This window comes from Malania oleifera, chromosome 10 (genome assembly GCF_029873635.1).
Source record: "Malania oleifera isolate guangnan ecotype guangnan chromosome 10, ASM2987363v1, whole genome shotgun sequence".
In the NCBI taxonomy this organism is placed as follows: Eukaryota; Viridiplantae; Streptophyta; class Magnoliopsida; order Santalales; family Ximeniaceae; genus Malania; species Malania oleifera.
This window is the reverse complement of record NC_080426.1, coordinates 11,952,368-11,972,225: the sequence shown is the minus strand read 5'-3', so window position 1 is coordinate 11,972,225 and position 19,858 is coordinate 11,952,368. Positions and strand designations below refer to the sequence as shown.

The 19,858-nt window shown below is 31.2% G+C and overlaps 1 protein-coding gene across 2 annotated transcripts; it reads right to left on the bottom strand.

Moving 5' to 3' along the window:
• Positions 1-1,830: 1,830 nt before the first annotated feature.
• Positions 1,831-10,534, bottom strand: LOC131167070 (probable protein phosphatase 2C 38). Of its 2 annotated transcripts, none has more exons than XM_058125845.1 (5): positions 10,003-10,534; positions 9,356-9,854; positions 7,715-8,082; positions 2,511-2,747; positions 1,831-2,343 (listed from the first exon to the last, which is right to left on the bottom strand). In XM_058125845.1, the coding sequence occupies exons 2-5, from the start codon at positions 9,684-9,686 to the stop codon at positions 2,113-2,115; spliced, it is 1,167 nt and encodes a 388-aa protein (XP_057981828.1). In that variant the 5' UTR covers positions 9,687-9,854; positions 10,003-10,534; the 3' UTR covers positions 1,831-2,112. The 2 variants fall into 2 exon arrangements, with proteins under 2 accessions (XP_057981828.1, XP_057981827.1); XM_058125844.1 differs by having other exon boundaries at positions 7,715-8,097; positions 10,003-10,518.
• Between the last annotated feature and the right edge of the window lie 9,324 nt (positions 10,535-19,858).

The window sequence follows — 19,858 nt, the reverse complement described above, 5'->3', positions numbered from 1 at the left end:
ATCGCATGTTTAGGTGTGAAATTTTTTTTCTTTTTTTTTACTTATATTGCATAAAAGTTTAAAAAGTATGAAAAAAAATTTTCCCCTCAACTTTTTGGTACAATGTTTGAAAAAACTACAAAATAATGTTGATATTTTTTGCAATTTTTTAAAAAAAAAAATAAAAAATTAATTTTATTTTCGTGATTAAACAAGCCAGTGCTTTTAAAATTGGGTTAAGAATCATAACATGTTATAAGAAAATCTCATTTTAGTTAGTGGTCTTAATTTTTTTTTTTTTTATGAAGAAATTTATTAGACCTATGTTGTACAAGAAAATTATCTCATTTCTATTTCCTATTATTTTTTACTCCTATCAATATTAGAATCTAAAAACTTGGATAATATTTTTCATGAAATATCTTTTTAATGTCTATTATAACTTTACCAAATTTATAGATGTATTTAACTTAATTAGTCGATAATTATTTTTATTCAACTTAATTAGTCGATAATTGTTTTTTCCCCTTTTTAAGATGAGCAAGAAGTTCAAATGTTTTTTTTCAAAAAAGTTGATTTTTCATGTTGACAAATAATCATTGCTCTAAGATCAAGTGATTGGATAATTATGAGATATAAGACTAGATTAAGAGAAGACAAAAATAAAACAAAAAAAGAGTACGTTACAAGTTAAAATGACTAATAATGATGCAATAAAATGTGACAATAAGATATTATGTGCAACCACCTTAATAGAAAGAAGAATCTTCTTAACTATTGTCGTTCATTCATTTTAACAAGAAAGAAGGCCGGATGCATTTATGTTCTACAATCTTTATCTTTAACCATTTATTAATCTTCTTTTTCAAGCTTGAACCTATCCACAATGAATCTCAATAATGAAACATTGTGACACTACTTAAATTAAAATTTTGTTAGAAACGAAAAAAAAGAATTATTGAGCATTTTCTCTTGATATTAGATACTAATTTTATACAAATATTAGTAAAAAGTATCTAAAAAACAAAAACATAATAATATGTAAATTTAATTTTTTGTTCATTGATTTACTATTTTTTTTACTATATTTAAAAAAAAAAAAAAAGTCCTTGAAAAAAAAAAATTTTCGCTCCCCAATGTTATCCCATAATTTATTTTATACATATTGCAATGTTTGAAATGTTTGCCCACGATCCTTCTGTTTAAAAAATAATAATAACTTAAAGATAAAAATCCCGATTCAAATAATATTTATTTATTTATTTTGCTGCACTGCGGTAGTAGCTGCCTCCATCTGCTATGAGAGGAAGTTTAAACACCAATTTAAACCTCGCCTTTCATCATATTCCACAATAATCCAAATTCACCGTCAAAACTAACAAGACACCAAATTCACCAATTTAAACTGCTACTTTGTCCTGGTAGTTCAAGCTCACAAGCTTCAAAATAATCATGTAAGGGTCAAAGGCTCCCTCGCTCATTTATTTAAAATAAATTCAGCCATTCAAGAGATCCAAAAGATGTTATTGTTGGGAGCTAGAGAACATGTTATATTGAAGAATTCAATGGTGAGTACCCTGCAGACTGAAGCATGTTGGAAATCCAAACACCCATATTGTAGAAAGTTCAAAAACCAGGAAAAATGCAAGTGTCAGAAAGTAATCAGAACTCAATTTAGCAGCAGCACCACCACCACTGGATCCTGCACAAAATCCTGTTGATTTATTCTGCTGTTTCTTGTATTCCATGGTATTCCTTGAAACCATGCCAAAATCCTCAATTTCAAGTCTTCCCTCTGTTCCAAGTAGTTTGCTGAAACTATAAATCAAAAGCAGGTAATTGAATCCGTGGTTTTCGTTTGTAATTTAAGAGTCAATCACCAAAAAATTTATAAACACGATGTTTCTTAAGCATCTCAACAAATCTACAATCTCCGGTGAGATCCTGATAAAAGTATGAAAGCAATAAAATGGAGTTTCTTGAGAAGGGTGGCTGTAGATAAAGGAAAAAAAATAAACGAATAAAAAAATCTTCTTTTTTTCTCTTTTTTTGGGAGGGGGGGTCAAGTTGCTCTTTTCATTCATACAAAAGGGGGGACAAGGATTTGAGTTTGGAAGTTTAGAACCTCTTGAACTAGGCATTGGGAATTCCAGAGACACCTACGCCTCCTTTGATTGAAAAGGAGGGTCCATGGGAGCTGCTGCGACTGATCAAACGGGAGTCCAGGAATAAAACTATTACTGAGATATCATCATGGAAGTGTCTCCGCACCCCTCGGTCAATCTTTTTCAGGTCTGAGTACCTCATTTCTCTTTTCTTCGCTGCTACTTGGAGCGCAGCTTTGACAAGTCTCCTTGCAATCCCCTGCACAAATATAGAAAAATTAGGATATGAGAAAGAATAATGAAGACCAACTGAACTTGAAACAAATAGAAGTGATCATTCTGCAGTGTTGGTACCAAGCGCGCATATATCAACAATAGTCAACAAGAACAAAAATTGAAGTTTGAAACTAAAAATAGAAGTCTTACGTTACGTGGACAGGAGTGGACAATGTCAACAGCCTCCTGGTTGCTAAGGTGCTCCCATAGGCCGTCTGATGCAAATATAAGAAACTTATCTTCAGGGTGGAGTTTTTGCACTACAATTGATGGTTCAGCTCTAAGTATTGGCTTATGGAAGGGTTCAGGCAATCTAAACTTTGACAGTAGAGGCGCCTTGTTGAATTCTGCATTCTTCAGATAGGCATCACCGATGGATCTCGAGACCTGGCATGGTACAGAAGTATTATAGTAATTTAAATGACAATATCAAAGAGGCTAAACATCCCTGAATCCTAGGAAGAAAATCATATACAACTTTTACATTAAGCATAATTGAGTAGGTGATCTGCTTAAATTGCATGTGCAGTTCAATTCTTGAATTATTCACTTAAAATCACATAATCAATTACTCCTAATAACTATCATAATAAATTAAAAGTTAGAACCATTTATGCATGGGAAGCATGGCCCTCCTGGAACTTTCCTCAGCATTTTATACCCAGGAATACCCTAAACCTGTAATGATTATTATATTCATCATTATAATGTGCATGTCTATAGAAGTGGAAGGCATTGAATCTCATCCCTCTCGCCATAAAGTGTGCTTGGAAAGAAAGAAATAAGAGAGCCTTCAAAGATACACAGCTACTCCACTTCAGATTTGCAAAGAGCAGTGGATCGCTGTTGTTTCCAGCTGGCTTATGGGCAAATTGTTAATGATCTTAATGTAATCCTTGATGTTTGCGACCCTCTAGAGAATAGCTGATGTTTTGCACCATGGGATAGCATCCCCTTGATGATTTGCTAATATAAATTTCTCTTTACTGATAAATAAATAAAAATGTGCATGAGTCTATATTTTGTGTGTGGGTGTAAATAATAATAGTAATAAATTTCACTTGTATTTTTAATAATAACAGTAATAGCAAACAATGGGAAAAAAACAATCATGAGAACAAATTTTCATAATTCTTCTTACTATATTAACCATAACAATGAAAGAATAATGATAGTAAAAGCTATTATTATTATTATTATTATTATTATTGCAGCAGCAGAAGCAATAGTAGTAGTGAATAATAATAATTTGAATATTGAAAACCAACAACAACAACAACAACAATAATAATAATAATAACAATAACAATAATAATAAGGAGGCAAAAGACACTCACTTCCCTTGAGGTTTGACAAAAAGACAGAGACCTCCCCTAAAGTACCAAAAATGTCAAAAACCTCCCCTGAGGTTTGCCAAAAAGGCATAGACCTCCCCTCAAAAAACTTGTCTTTTTGTAAAATACAATAAGAGGTTTGTGTCTTTTTGGCAAACCTCAGGGAAGGTCCCTGAAATTCATGAAACTTAGGGGAGGTCCTTGAAATTTTTGAAACTTCAAAGGAGGTCATTGTCTTTTTGTCAAACCTCATGGGGGGTTAGTGTCTTTTGCCCTAATAATAATGACGATGAACAAGAAATAGCCAGTACTCCAAAGATCACACCCATGAGAACCTTGCTGAGTAACCCGAGTCTCCCCCCCTCCCCCAAAGGAAAAAAACACACACAATTATAAATGACATGAAAAGAACCCCTAAGTCAACATTGCCTCTAAGACCAAAGCTTTTGTATGGACTTTCGGATTAACAAAATCAATACCAACGCCTTGTTGTAGGTGAGGGGGGCCTGTAAAGCAATGAGCCAGGATATTTGTGTGCTGTGCTTAGATTCCAACGAAACACAAACATCTGTTTCATTTCTTTGTTAAGTACACATACAGCTTTTGTTTAATTTTTTCACCTTTGCTGGTGAGATGTTGGTTATGAAGCTCTAAAATAAAAAAGTGTTGGGCAGAGTGCCTGAGCTGCTATTTTGTGGGTTTTGTGGATGGAGAGGAATGCAAGAATTCTTAAGGTTAAAGCAACAACTTCTGAATTGCTGTGGGATGGAATTGTCTTTCTTGCTTCCTAGTAGGCCTTGGCTTTTGGGGTGTCCTAAGACATATCTTTAACAGACACACAATGGGATAGGGCGGCAGCTCTTTTGAAAATTTTCATTTCTAGTTGCTGGAGGACATCATGTCCTCTAGTATTTGTGGCTTTCCTTTAGTCTTAACCCTATGTTTGGAGAGGCATTGAATTTGGATTTGTATTGAATTTGGATAAGATGTAATACAACATTGTATTGAAATTTGTCCAAATCCACCCAAATCCAAATCCAAGATCCAAAATTCAGGCTCCCAAATGCAGCGTTAATGTATTCATTTTTCTAATTTCTATCAGATAAAAAGAAAGTGGGGAGGGGGAAGGAATACCTTCTAAATTCTCCCTTCCACCCCTCTCTCCAAACATAAAATGATTATACCATAATTTATTTAATTACAAGGAAAGTTTAGGAGATTGCTAATGATAACCAATAAATAAATATTGCTAATATAGAAGAGACACATCAGTTTTAATGATGAACAAAACGATTATCAATAAATTTTGTGACTGATATTTCTACATTCACATTTTTTATGTTCTATCCATTTTAAGACTTCTACAATACAAAATGAAATTACACACACAAACACACGCATGCATAGAGAGAGAGAGAGAGAGTAATACGTAACTTGTCATAGAAAGTCACTACGAGGACAAAGGTAAGCCTACAAAAACTTGGCAAAGGAGATCTAGAAATATACAAGCAAAGGTGTGACTCTCTCCATTCCTCCATGGGTCTAGAGAAGCATCTAGTGTTTATTTGCTTTTATTCCCCCAGTCCCCCTCCTAAACAAGTGAAGGATACTAAGCTTTTTAGATAGACATGGGCAAATGCATGCACTCCACATGTGTGGATGTATGCCTGCATGCATGTGTGTACATATTTGTATTTATCCTTATGTATTGCAAATTGTCCATTCTATGCATTATTTTGCAGCAACTTTTATTTACTATTGTTGTTTATTCATTAATTAATTTACAACAACAACAAACCAAACTTTAAGTTCCACTAGGTGTGATTGGCTACATGAATCCTTTCCTACCACTTAATACAATCCTGAGCAATTTCCTTCGAAATTTTAAAGACTATTGAATCTTTACTATATTTCATTTCAAGTTATTCTAAGTCTACCCCTACCCATTTTATTGCCACTAACAATAACTTGCTCACTCCTCCACTACATGGCCCACAGTGCATGTTCCCAACCATCTAAGCCACCCCTCCCTTGTCTTTAACTTTAATGGTGCTATACCTAACTTACCATAAATAAGTTCATTCTTTAATTTATCTTCTAATGTTACACCACTCATCATCATTCTCATTTTAGCAAATTTTACTTTTTGGATATGTTCATTCTTATTAGTCCAACATTCTTATTCATATAGCATGCCTATTCTTATAGCCACCCTATCAAACTTTCTTTTTATTTTAACGGTATTCTCTAATCACAAAACACGCTCAAAGCAATTCTCCATTTTACCACCCTGCTTTAACTCTATGTAATAGTGCTATTAATCCCTTGACCATTAAGTTTTATCCTTTCTCTAATATTCCTCCTACCATGACTGGAATTACATTTCATATATTTTGCCTTGTTATCCTAAACCTTTGGATTATAAAGCTTCTCTCTATAATTCTAACTTAGATTCTACTCAATCCCTATTTCATTCATCATGATAATATCATTCACAAACAACACACATCATGTCCTCATTTTGGCATCTAGAAAGTTCATCCATCACTAGTGTAGAAAGATAAGGGCTCAGAGAAGATCCTACCACTATTATGATTGAAAATTCCCTAGACTCTCCACCTATAGTCCTAAACTAGTCATTACACTATCGAACATATCCTTAATGACATACTGACTACATACTCTCTCTTTTTTTTCTACTCAATCCCTATTTCATTCACCAAGATAATATCATTTGCAAACAACACACATAATGTCCTCATTTTGGATACTTCTAGTAAGTTCATCCATCATTAGTGCAGAAAGATAAGGGCTCAAAGAAGATCCTACCCCTATTATGATTGAAAATTCCCTAGACGCTCCACCTATAGTCCGAAACTAGTTATTACACTATCGAACATATCCTTAATGACATACTGACTACTTACTCTTTTTTTCCCTTCTAAAACCCACCATAAAAACTTCCCTAGGTACCCTATGCTTTCTCTAAATCAATAAAAATCATATACAAGTCCCTCTCTTTTTTTTCCTAAACATTTCCATTAATCTTCTTAAAAGATATATAGCCTCTATAGTCAATTTACCCGACATAAAACTAAACTGATTTTTTTAGACCCTCATTTTTAATCTTAGTCTTTATTCAATTACCTTTCCCAATTGTTTCTAAGTATGATTAGTTTAATTTCACCATAGTTATTACAATTTTGAATATCTCTTTTGTTTTTGCCTATAGGTATTACAATACTTTTCCTCCATTCATTTGACATTTTCTTAGTTTTTATAATTATCTTAAATAAACTAGTTAATCATATATTCCTTTATCATGAAGCATTTCCAAACTTCAATTGGGATGCCATCCGGTCCTATAGCTTTTCCATTTTTCATCTTTTTAATGCAAACTTAACTTCATTAATTCTATTTTTGTGAAAAAAAAAACTCAAGTTTTTTGCTTTTTCTTCATTTTTTTTTTCCTTTTTCTAATAGTAAGTTTTTTCTTCATTTGTTAATTCTAAGTTTAAGCCTCCTACTTAGTTTTCATAAAGTATCTTATTAAATAAAATTCGCCATCCTGCTTTTATCTCTTTCCTCATTTTTTTTATATATTTTACATTTCTTTCCTCATTTTTTTTTTATATTTTACATTACTAAGTTCTTGCTCTTTCTTTCTCTAGTTTTAGTAAGTTAAATGTCTTTTCCCCTTTCTTTTTCACATGAGTTTCCTTCTTGCTATATAAGGAGCAATATCAGTTATTGTAATTTTCCCACATACCAAAAACAAGATAACTATTTTCAAAACCAGATACCCACAAGATTCTATTTCTGACACTAGGTTGTTATAGAAATAATGAATTTAAATATATATATATATATATATATATATATATATATATTCACAATGTGTGAAACACGTGCCTATGTGAACTCAAGTTTTATGTAGAAATAAACAAGAAATGACTCAATCAGGTAGAGACAATTCAAGGCAATTAACAAAACAAACATGATGAAGCCCAAAGAAATCACCTGTATAAGACCCTTCACCCGCCAAACCTTGTGCTTTAAAACCACAATCTGTGGATCATCAGGGTGCAACAACCGCAACTCTTCTCTCACAGATTCCATACTTGCATTGTGCTCAGTCGATAACTGAATGGCTTTAGTCTCTCTAAGAGCCCTTTCCAATCTTCCTAACACCACCCTAGAGTCTCCTGCATTTGCAATGTACAACAGTCCACTACATATTACACCCACCAAACAGCATGACCCCACGGAAGCAATCTGCGGCTTAACAAGCCACTGTTTCTTTACAACTGAGAGGAATTCCTCTTCTGTTGCCAAAAAAGCTTTGCTGATAACATCAGCTGACATTCCCTGATTCTCTGATGTGAACTCTGCACCATGAATAGCTGTCAAGTCAGTAAAACTACGCATTAGCTATCTCAAAAAAAAATTAAAAACAGCAAATACTTAAAATTTAAAAAATAAAAATAGAAAAACAAGACACAGTCATACACACGTGCATGCATGAAGGATCAGAGGCTATATTTGGTACTCTGGAAACATAAATCCTGGAACTCGTACTTAGTTCTTGCAACATAACAATATACATATGGTGTTGATAGAATTATCCATTTTTCAAAATGAAAGAAAATAGCTTCATTTGATAATTTGGTTTACAATTGCCCAGAAGATAGGCTGGACTCAACCTACTAGCTTCAGCTTATAACATATAACTCTTTAATAATGTAGTTCACATAGTGAAGAGTAAACTATTTATGAGCATAAACACCATTTTATTTCCTGATTTTGTTTTCAGACCAAGACAGGTGAAGCCTAAGGGGAAAAAAATAGATCTAAGATCATGCCAAAAATACTATGAAATTAATTATTTTCAATCTCCTATGAACTGATATCAAGTACAATTTTAATGTATAATATGCAATGAAGAAGATGGGTTACTACCTCTAGCAGATAACTGCAAAGTGCTCAAAACCATTGCAAGTTGGATACAACCACTTGGGAAATTTTCCACAAGTCTCTTCAAAAAATCCAAAGTAAACCCGAATTTTTGCTAAGCTTAAATTATCCAATTTTATCTTGCATTTATTGGTTCTTCAACTACTAAAATACAAATAATGATAGACTACAAATGATGAATGCCTCTTGAGCAATTTATAAAAATTTGAAAAAATTTGATGCTGCATGTTTGTTTGATATTATCATACTGACATTCACTATTTTAATTTCCAAAGATTTTCCAAAATTATCAACCTAATCATGGCAGTGAATGTTCCAAATCCTGAGTTTGTCCTTGAGGCTAAGGCAGCTTGCATTATGAGATGTCTATTTTGTTCAAATTCATGCTTTCCCCTCTAGACTTGGGATGGATCCTGTCCTAAAACTTAGCCTAGAGTCCAAGAACTGTCTTGATCCCATCACCATGAAAAGAGCATAAGTTGGACATTTAAATTCTAATCATGCAGATAATACAACTACCAGTTGAGTGCATTGGCATAAGTGAAACACATCAGTTTTTTTTTTTTTTTTTTTTGCCCAGCGGGGAAGGTTGCAACATATGAACATGGGGAAAAAATGAATTATTCTAATAAAAACAGCAATAATAATAATGGAGCAATTGAAGGCACCGAGAGAAAAAATACATACTCTTTAGATTGTCAAATAAGCGATCATTTACGAACCGGGAAGCTTCTGGACCTCCATGGCCATCAAAAATTCCAACAAAGGTTCCTTGTGGACCTGAATCGACCGCACTCATGGACCCTGATTCAAGCCGGCTTTGATCTTCCAACAAATTGTTTGCTTGAACTGCCGCCATGGAGAATTCCCCATTAACGTGATGTCCTGAATCCTTATACCACAACAAACCATCAACCCGACCACCAGCATCTCCCCCGCTCCTACCAGAATGTTCACCCTCAACCAGGGAAGGTTTCCAACATGGTGACATGATCTTCATAAATGTTGTTGATATCATACTCTCACATATCCTCACCCAAATGACCCCGCAATGGTTATATTCATCAAATGGATACCAGAAACAAAATCTGACCCTGATATCTGCTCTAATTTCTCCTCAATTTCAATACCCACATCACAATTTCCAGAAATTAAATATACATTGATAAATGCAGACACCATTAATCTGTACTTGTAATTAAGAAAAACAAAAAACAAAACAAAACAAAAGTAATGGGTATTTGCCAAAATTTGCATAAATGAATTTGAATTACAAGTCAAACATCCACGGTGAAATTCTTCATTAAAAAAAATGGGAAATGTTCCAAACCTACCTCGAGGCTGTCCGTCAATATTCTTACAGCCCTTTCGCCCTATGCTCTTACAATCGTATGGTTGTGTGTAAAACCCGTCATTCGACGGATTAAACCGATTACAAACAGACAAAACTTGGATCTTCTTGTCAGAAGATTCGTCAGAAAGTTGAAGGGTAGATCGGAAACAGAGAGAGAGAGAGAGAGAGAGATTGTTGAGCTTCGTTTTCCTCTTTGTAGTCGGCGAGAGATAGAAAAAAAAAAAAGAGAAAGGGAGGGTATAAAAGAAGAACTCTGTCGAATCGTTTCAGAAATGCATCACCTTCACCTCTCGAAGGGGGAAGGGGGAAGGGGGTACAGGGTCTGTGGGTTAGGTTTTCAGTTTTGGATTTCTAATTTATTGCCCGGGGTTTTGACCTTGACCCACAACAAACCCCCCATTCTAGGCAACTTTAGCTCATCTCCTTCCTCCTCAAAATAGTAAATTGTCCCCTTTGCTGTGTTCACTCGGAATTCAAAAAACTCCTTCATTACCCTTCTTCTTTCTTTCTCCATTTTTTTTATATCAGCCATTTAAATTTATAATTTTATTCAGTCGTTCAAGAAACACCTGTTCTTAAAAAATTAAAAAATAATCTCTTTAATAGCCCAAAGGAAAAAAAAATATTCTTGTATTATTTACCGTAAGAAAAATAACAATGAAAGAATTTAGGCAGATTAGATTATGAATGACCTTCAATGATTATATCTATCTATTTTTAAATTAGTAAAATATTATATCATAGTTTTGTCATTAAAATCTTATGATCGTTGACCTAATTTTAATATTTTCAAAATAAAATATTTTCAAATGATGAAAAAATATAATTTATTTGAGAATCTTGTAGCGATCATTCTTACAATTTCATTTTTTTTCTGTAAGTTTGTTATTTGTGATAGTTGCTTCTGATAATATGAATTTTAAGTTTTGAATTTGAATTTGTATAATTTTGAATAAAATTTGCTATTATTTTACATTACATTTTATCTAAATTCATACAAATTCAAATTAAAGTTTATATTTTAATATTCATATGAACAATAATCTCCTAAAGAAAAGAGATAATTATTTAGTAAATAAATTTAAATATTACGCTTCAAATGTTGAAGACCATTTTTATAATGTTACAAAATCATAATGTTTTGGTTTCTCCAGCAGACAGTTCTTTTGGTCACTCAAAAACTTTACGAAAGATTTTCAAAATTCGTTGGTGGGATAAATTTATTATGCCAGAAGGAAAGGTTCGTGCTTGGCTTTCAAAGTCATCTTGTCCAGAAATTCCCATTAATCAGAAAAAGAAGGTTATTCTTGAAGAGGAAGACAATGCGATGTCTACAGTCTCACTTTCTTCGAGAAGGTCAAAATCTTCTACAAAGTCAAAATTACTCAAGATGATTGCTCAACTTGCTCCTGATGAGTCCGCATCCGAATCCGACTCGCCACCTGCTCCAAACTTCAATCTACTAGGATCTGACATTGAATCCTGGTACAAGTTTATGAATGAACATGAGGAAACTTCCTCGAAGTAGACTGTTTATCAAGACAAAGACCTCTTTGGCATCTCCCAAAGCTGCGACAGGCCATCCTGTCATTTATCATAATTCCCCAGCTGGCATTCACTCATTCCAGCTTTGTTTTATTATTGTAAATTATGAGTATGAAAGGTTTTAGTATTTTACACCTGTCCACCATTTGGGGTCAGGGTTGTAATTTTCTAGTCGGAGTTAGTATTTTATTTAAAAGTGGTGGGTTCCCACACAAATGCAGTCGTCCATGTGCTGTCACCTTTATTTAAAGTATTTTATTTTGTTGTGTCGGCTCGTTTGTCCTGTAAGGATTCCGTGTCTTCTAAGTGGACGATGGGGCCCAAAGAACACCCGCACTTATTTTCTCGGACTCCAAATTGTTTCAAGTCCGAGCCAATCTGCCTATAAATAAGAAGCTTAACTTCAGTTGTTCTTCGCACCAAGTTGAGGGTTTAATTTCTCATAAAGAAAGCCCGAGTCTTCGAGCTCCACTCAACTCTTGTCTTCTCCCATCCCTCTCAACTTCTGTAAGTCCATTCTGTTTTGTAAATTTTAACAATATTTAATACAAGCCTTTGAAATTTAGAATTATCAATTTATCCAATAAGTATGTTCTGCACTTGCGACTCTGTTCGATCTTGTGCATCAGAAAAACTGTTTTAATTATTCAAAATTCTCAAATATTGCTCAAGGGTTGTCTGTTAAGCCTGACTTGATCAGTTAAACAGACGTAATAGCCAGTCCCCCCAGCGAACTCTTAGTCATCCCTTAAATCTTGAGAAAGTAATTTACTTTCAATTTATGCAATTTATGATGCTTATGTCCTTTTGCTTGCCAATTGTTTAATCTTCCCTTGTTTTAAGAGTGATTTAGACGTATCTGGTATCAAAGCCAAGTTCTATTCATTGCTCTTTCAATAGTTTTCATTTTGGTGTATGTTTTTTATTTTCGCTAAGCGTTGGTAAGGCAGTGAAAATCCGTTGGTCAGCTCACCGAAGCCAGGAGAGCGTATAGGGTGGTCCCGGTGCCGTTCCCGATTAGGAAGACCTCAAAACATATTCTATTGAAAAGTAAGAAAGAAGATGGATAAACTAGTTCAAAGTATCATGAACAAAGGAAAATTCTTAAAAGAAGTTAAGTACAAACAAGAAGAAACAAGCAAAGGATCTGATAAGAAAGAATTACAAATATCACTTGGCAAAATTGAAAGAAGATTATCAAATTGAAATGGTAAAAGTTTACCAAGTCAAGATTCAAATAAAATTTGGAAAATGACAAAGTCCGAAAGCCAAATTATTAAGCATAAAGGATCAATTAAGAAAGATGAAGAATATTTTATTAAAATTATTAACAAATCAATTTCATTAACAACCAGTGAAGCAAGACAACAGAAAAGACTTTTTAGTCTTAAAGATCTAGAATCCCTTAAATCAAAATATGATAGACTTCATATTGGAATGGTTCAAGTCGGATTATTCATTTTAATAAGAGCAGGACTTAACAAACCAGTTTGTGTTGTTTTTCGTGATGTCAGGCATCATGAATTTAATGATTCCCTTTTAGGAATGTTAGAATCCAATATTGCTGAAGGTCCGATTTATTTTGAATGTTATCCAAATATTAGGGCAAATCTTAATGATGAATCATTATACAAACTATTAACATTAGACATTCAAACTAAAGGTTATGATATGGATTCAAGAAGTTCAAATCTTGAACTTATTTATCAAATTTATTATTAAGCAACAACTTCAACAATATTACCAAATTCAATTCAAACAAGTGAAAAAGGAGAAACTCTTATATTACAAGCTAATTATAATAGAAAATCCTTTGCCTCTCATCCCAAGAAACTTCTATGGAATGAGATTCAGGCAGGGGGAGAGTGGGAATTCACAAACTTAAATGAAACAGATCATCAAATTATTTTTGAAACACAAAAGACAGTTGCTACAAAAATTATTCAAGATCAAGAAGGAAATGTTAAAATCAACTTTCAACCCTTACTCACAAAAAGTCACAGCTTAGGACAGACTTCTAGACAACCAATCGATTTAGGAAGAAAGAGTATTTCAAGCCTCTACACTTATGTTGAACCAAATCAAACAAATTTTAAGTTATAAGGAGTTGATTTTGGTCCTGAAATACCTCAAGGATATTATCAAGAAATTCCTGAATCAAGTTCTCAAATTGAATCACAAATTTTAACAGAAGAACAAAGAGAAAATCTTTATGAAGAAAGTAAAATGAAGAATGTTATGGTTATCAATAAAGAATTCAAACCAAATATGGAAATGATTAAAAGAGACTATTATCATGAACTTAATGAGAAAAACAGAAAGTCACTTCTCAAAAAATATAATCATACAAAAAGAGAACAAATTAAGGCATAATGGTTTAAAAAGATGGAACGGATAAAAGAAAATATTCCTTTCTTTAAATTTGTCAAAGAAATAAACGATTAATGTAATTCAAAATCCTGTTAAAAATTGGAAAACTACTGATAATTATTTTGTCAAATCAATTCATCCTCCAGAGAACTCAATCAGGTTTAGCTACAAAGGAAACGAAATCTTAGCCTCACCTTTTAAAGAATCAAAGGTAAAGGTGAAGTTGATCAGTTAATTAGTCAAAATAATTATACAAATCAAATGCTAAGATCAATAGCTACCCAATCAATAAGGATTGAAGAACAATTTGAAAGTCTTGTTGAGATAGAAATTAATAGTACTTATGAAAAAGGTGAATCAAATAAATCAAAAGAAAGACTTGAAGAACCAATTAAATTTAACACAATTGATCATAATCTTAAGAATTTTAACTTTGACTAACAAAATGAATTACTTATCAAAAAAATTGATGAATTGGTTAGTCAAACTTCAAACCTTAAAATCAACACAATAACCAAAGAAAAAGCAATTAATGCTCTCTTGAGTCAAACTTTACGGAAGAAAGCTTTGACATAAATAAAATCAAAGACTAGAAAAGTCAAAGTCAAAGAACTTATTACAAGAAACCTACACCGCCAAGCCTTTTATCAGAATAATCAAATGACCTTCTTCCTCAAAGAAACTTTCAAGGAAATGAAATCCATGAATGGAGAATTGATGGCTTAACAGAACATCAACTTCATTCCTTTTTACATCAAATGGCTATGGCAGCAACTGCCTATAGACTTCATTCAAACAGAGCCAGTGAGGAACAAATAGTTTCTCTCCTTACTCATGGTTTTACTGGAACCCTTAGAGAATGGTAAAATCATTATCTCATTACCTTTGAAAAAAGACAAATTTACGAATCAAAGAAAGTTAAGGAAGAAAATAGAGTTTCTACGCAAGAAAGTGATGCTGTTGCAGCACTTATTTGGTCAATCTTTAGACAATTTATTGGTGAATAAAGTAGTCAACATGAAAAGAATAGTGTTATTCTTCTTAACCTTACTTGTCCAAAATTATCAGACTTTCAATGGTACAAAGATATTTTTATTGCCAAAGTTATGGGCAAACCAAATGGAAGGTCTGGATTCTGGAAAGAAAAATTCATTAGTGGATTACCAAAACTCTTTGTTCAAAGAGTGAGAGATCGTGTTAAAGAAACTTTAAGCACAAATTATGAATCAATTACTTATGGTCAAATTGTATGTACAATTAATCATGAAGGTCTTAAATTATGCAATGAACTCAAAATTCAATCCCAGATGAAACCTGAGTTCAAAAGAAACAAAGGTGAACTTGGAGATTTCTGCGCTCAATATGGGTATGAGAAGATTCAAGCACCTTCAAGAAAATATCTTAAGAAAGTTCATAAAAAATATAAACCATCCAAAAAATATTATAAAAATTACGATAAAAAATATTATAAGAAAAAGAAGAAAAGATCTGAAGAAACCTCAAAGCCTCAGAGAGGAGAAAAACCTCAAAAGTTTAAGAATCAAAAAACTTGTTTCAAATGTGGTAAAAGAGGACATTATGCAAGAGACTGTAGAGTTAAACAAGAAATAAAGGAACTTAACATTGGGAAAAAATTAAAAAGACAAATGCTTAACTTAATCATTAATAGTGAATCAGAAGACTCTGAAACTTCTTACTCAAGCTCAGCTGATAAAGAATTTATTAATAAAATTAATACAAGTTCTGATTCATCAAGTCAAAGTATATCTTTAGAAGAATCTTATCAAGAAGATCTAGGATTTTGTTCATGTAACAAATGCTCAAAATCTGTTAATGTTATTTCAAAGACAAATGAAATTATTCTTGAAATGATTGAACACATTCAAGAACCAGAAATCAAAAATAAGTATTTACAAAAATTAAAAATAAATTTAGAAAAAGATAAACTTCCCAAAATTGATTAAGGTTATAATCTTGAAGAAATATTTAACAGATTTAGAGATAAAGAAATTTTACCCAAAGAAATAATATCTATTCAAGATTTACACAGAGAAGTTAATCAAACTAAAGAAGAAATAAAAAAGTTAAAAGAACAAAGTGAATAATTTAAAAAAGAAATGCTTCATTTGAATTCAAAAGTTGAAAAAATTAATAATAAAGGAAAAGAGAAAATCAATTCAGAAGATGAAGATGATTTTCAAATTAATCTAGGATTTCTTCATTATTTATCAAAGGTTAACATTCATAAATGGTACTTAGAAATTAAGATTGTTATTAACAAAGACTTTATTTTTAAAGGTTGTGCCCTATTAGATACAGGAGCAGATTTAAATTGTATCCAAGAAGGACTTATTCCTACCTGTTATTACGAAAAAACAAAAGTACAATTATTCAGTGCAACAAACTCTACACTCAAAATACAATACAAAATTTCTAATGCTCATATTTGTAAAGATAACATTTGTCTCAAAACTACTTTTGTACTTGTCAAAAATATGCAACAATAAATTATTCTTGGAACACCCTTCTTTATGATGATATACCCTTTCACAGTAAATGAAAAAAAAATTTTTACTTCAATCAGTAATCAAGAAATTACGTTTGAATTTATTGACAAAATGCATGAAAAAGAAATTAATACATTCAAGGATTTAGGAATAAGTAAAATAAATCTTATTCAAAATAAACTAAAACATATTAAATATTTATCCAGAGAAATTTATCATAAAAAGATAGAAGAACAAATTCAAAACAGAGAGATCAAAGAACAAATTAGTTTATTCAAAGAAAAACTTGAAAAAGAAGTTTGTTCGGATCTCCCAAATGCTTTTTGGGATAGAAATAAACATTCTATTAAATTACCTTATGTTAAGAACTTTGATGAAGAAAAAATACCTACAAAAGCAAGACCAATACAAATGAATAGAGAATTACTTAAGTATTGTAAAAAGGAAATTCAAGAATTACTCAATAAGAAGCTCATTAGAAAAAGCAAATCCCCTTGGAGTTGTGCAGCCTTCTATGTTCAAAATCAAGCTGAAATAGAAAGAGTTGCTCCAAGACTTGTTATTAATTATAAACCTTTAAACAAAGCTTTACAATGAATTAGGTATCCAATACCTAATAAAAAAGATTTGCTCAATAGACTTAATACTGCATCAATATATTTAAAATTTGACATGAAGTCTGGATTTTGGCAAATTCAAATTGATGAAGCTGATAAGTACAAAACGGCATTTACGGTACCATTCGGACATTACGAATGGAATGTTATGCCATTTGGTCTTAAGAATGCTCCATCAGAGTTTCAAAATATTATGAATGAGATTTTTAACAAGTACACAAATTTCACAATTGTATACATTGACGATGTCCTTGTATACTCTAAGTCAATAAGTCAACATTTTAAGCATCTTAACATATTTTACAATATTGTTAAGAAAAACGGTTTGGTCGTTTCTAAACCAAAAATCAAGTTATTCCAAACTAATATTAGATTTCTTGGACATCAAATTTATCAAAATAAAATCACCCAAATCCAAAGATCTTTAAAATTTGCTGACAAATTTCCAAATGAAATTACCAATAAAAATCAATTACAAAGATTCTTAGGATGTCTAAATTACGTTGCAGATTTTATTCCAAATTTAAGAATCTTAATCAAACCACTATTTAAAAGACTTAAGAAAAATCCTCCAATTTGGAATGAAGAATGTACTCAAATTATCATTAAAGTTAAAACCCTTGTTAAATCATTACCATGCTTTAGTCTTCCTGACCCTGGAGCATTTATGATTGTTGAAACCGATGCCTCTAATGATGGATTTGGAGGTATTCTTAAACAAAAAATTGATTCGAAAGAAACCTTGGTTAGATTTCACTCAGGAGCCTGGTTAGGTCTTCAGGTTAATTACTCCACCATTAAAAAGGAAATGCTTTCAATCGTTTTGTGTATTCAAAAATTCCAAGATGATTTAATTAACAAAGAATTTTTACTTCGAATTGATTGCATTAGTGCAAAAAATATTATTGAAAAAAATATTAAAAACCTTGTTTCAAAACAGATTTTTGCAAGATGGCAAGCAATTCTTTTGGTTTTTTATTTTCAAATTGAATTTATCCAAGGGACTTCAAACTCAATTCCTTATTTCTTAACAAGAGAATTCATACAGGAAAATCATGGCCAGAAGACAAACTGCAAGTGATCTTTACTCCAAAGCCTCTTCTTCAAAAGCCCCATAAAGAATCCCATTAACAAATAGATTTTCTCCACTTGAGAGACCTTCAAAACCTCAAGCCCCTAGTTTCAAAGATATTATGGAAGGAAGAGTGTCTTCCCCTTGACCTTCTCCATCAAAAGATTCTCCAAAGGGTTACTTTACTAAAAATGTTTATGAAGACCTATTTCCCGTTGAAGTCGAATCGGATGCCTCTCAACCATTCGAGGTTGTCAAAAAATGCTTTTTTAGAGGATGTCATTTTAACACTCCTGACATTATCAAAGACAGAAGGTTTTACGAATTAATCCTTATTGAAACAAATTCAGTTATCATTGATGATACATATGATCTTCAAGAGTCTCAGAAAATAAATTTAAACAAATTTAGTTATCATTGATCATACCTTAAAATCATTATTATAAGCATGCTATTTACTTTGAATTAAATTTATTGCATATGAATTTATTCGTGCAAATAATAATTATATTATTTTTTTATTCAGAAGGGGTACAAAAGTCAAAATTGAATGATAGATAATATCTTATGATTTTTAGATTAATTTGGGTTACTTTAATAAATTTGATACATAAAAAGAGAAATAACTTTCTTTTTTATACTTTTTATTGCATTTTCAAATAATAATAATAACAAGCATAAGAAACCATTTGATATCAAGTTAAAAATTTTGAAAGGAAAATAAATATTTAAATTTAAATTTAAGATAAAAAGCAAAAGTATGTTTGATTGTCAAAAATATAATTAAATAAAAAGTAGAAATTTAAAAATAAAATAAAATAAAATAATAATTAGACCAATTGTTTTACCTATTTATTATACTTAAATACTCACGTTTTTACTATTACAAGAATAATCTTATTGTACTAAAAAATAATAAAAAGTATTTTTTAAATGACGTCTATTAGTTTTTCAAATTCAAAAAAGAAATATAAACATTTTTGTTTCAATAATATTTTGAATTCACATAATCACTTTATCTTAAATATAACTAGAAATAATGATTTGTTCTACAAACTTTATTTTGGTTGTTAAAATATTATAACATAATATTTCAAAAATAATTGAAAGTCATAAAATTTGACAAATAGTTGAACACCAATAATTGAGTTGTTATAATTTATTTTTCATAATGAGGAAAGAAAATCGAAAAGATATAAAATACCTGTAATGATCATAAAAATAATTAGTGTAATAATTCTAAAAAAAATATTATTATCAAAATAATTTAAATTATTAATTAATTAATAATAAATATACATATATAATAATATCATATATGTATATATATATATATATATATATATATATATGAAGCCATCCTCATCATTCAATCTGAAATTCAGATTGAATGGAAACAGCCGCCCACACCCTCTCCGTCCTTATCAACCTCTCTCTCTTCTTTTAATTTACTTATTTAATTATTTATTATTAAGAAATTATTGAAATTACGAAAATGTTATTTCCTCAATTTTCTATAAATAGGAGAGTTATTAGTTCATTTAAAAAAAAAAAAAATTAAAAGAAAAGTGAGAAAAAAGATTAGTGGAGGACAAAAAATTTGTATACACTTAAAATTCTCACTCTTTCACTCTTTCCCAACTCATTTTAAGAATTCATCTTAAACTGTATCAAAGGAGTATATCAAAGTAAGTAAGCTTGATTATGTCAGTTTTTTATTTAAAA

Coding starts and splice junctions, on each gene's coding strand:
- LOC131167070 (XM_058125844.1), bottom strand. CDS start 9,686: ATGATATCAACAACATTTATGAAGATCATGTCACCATGTTGGAAACCT. Junction 8,098..9,355: donor CTTATTTGACAATCTAAAGA/GTATGTATTTTT, acceptor CTGACTTGACAG/CTATTCATGGTGCAGAGTTC. Junction 2,344..2,510: donor TCCACTCCTGTCCACGTAAC/GTAAGACTTCTA, acceptor ATATTTGTGCAG/GGGATTGCAAGGAGACTTGT.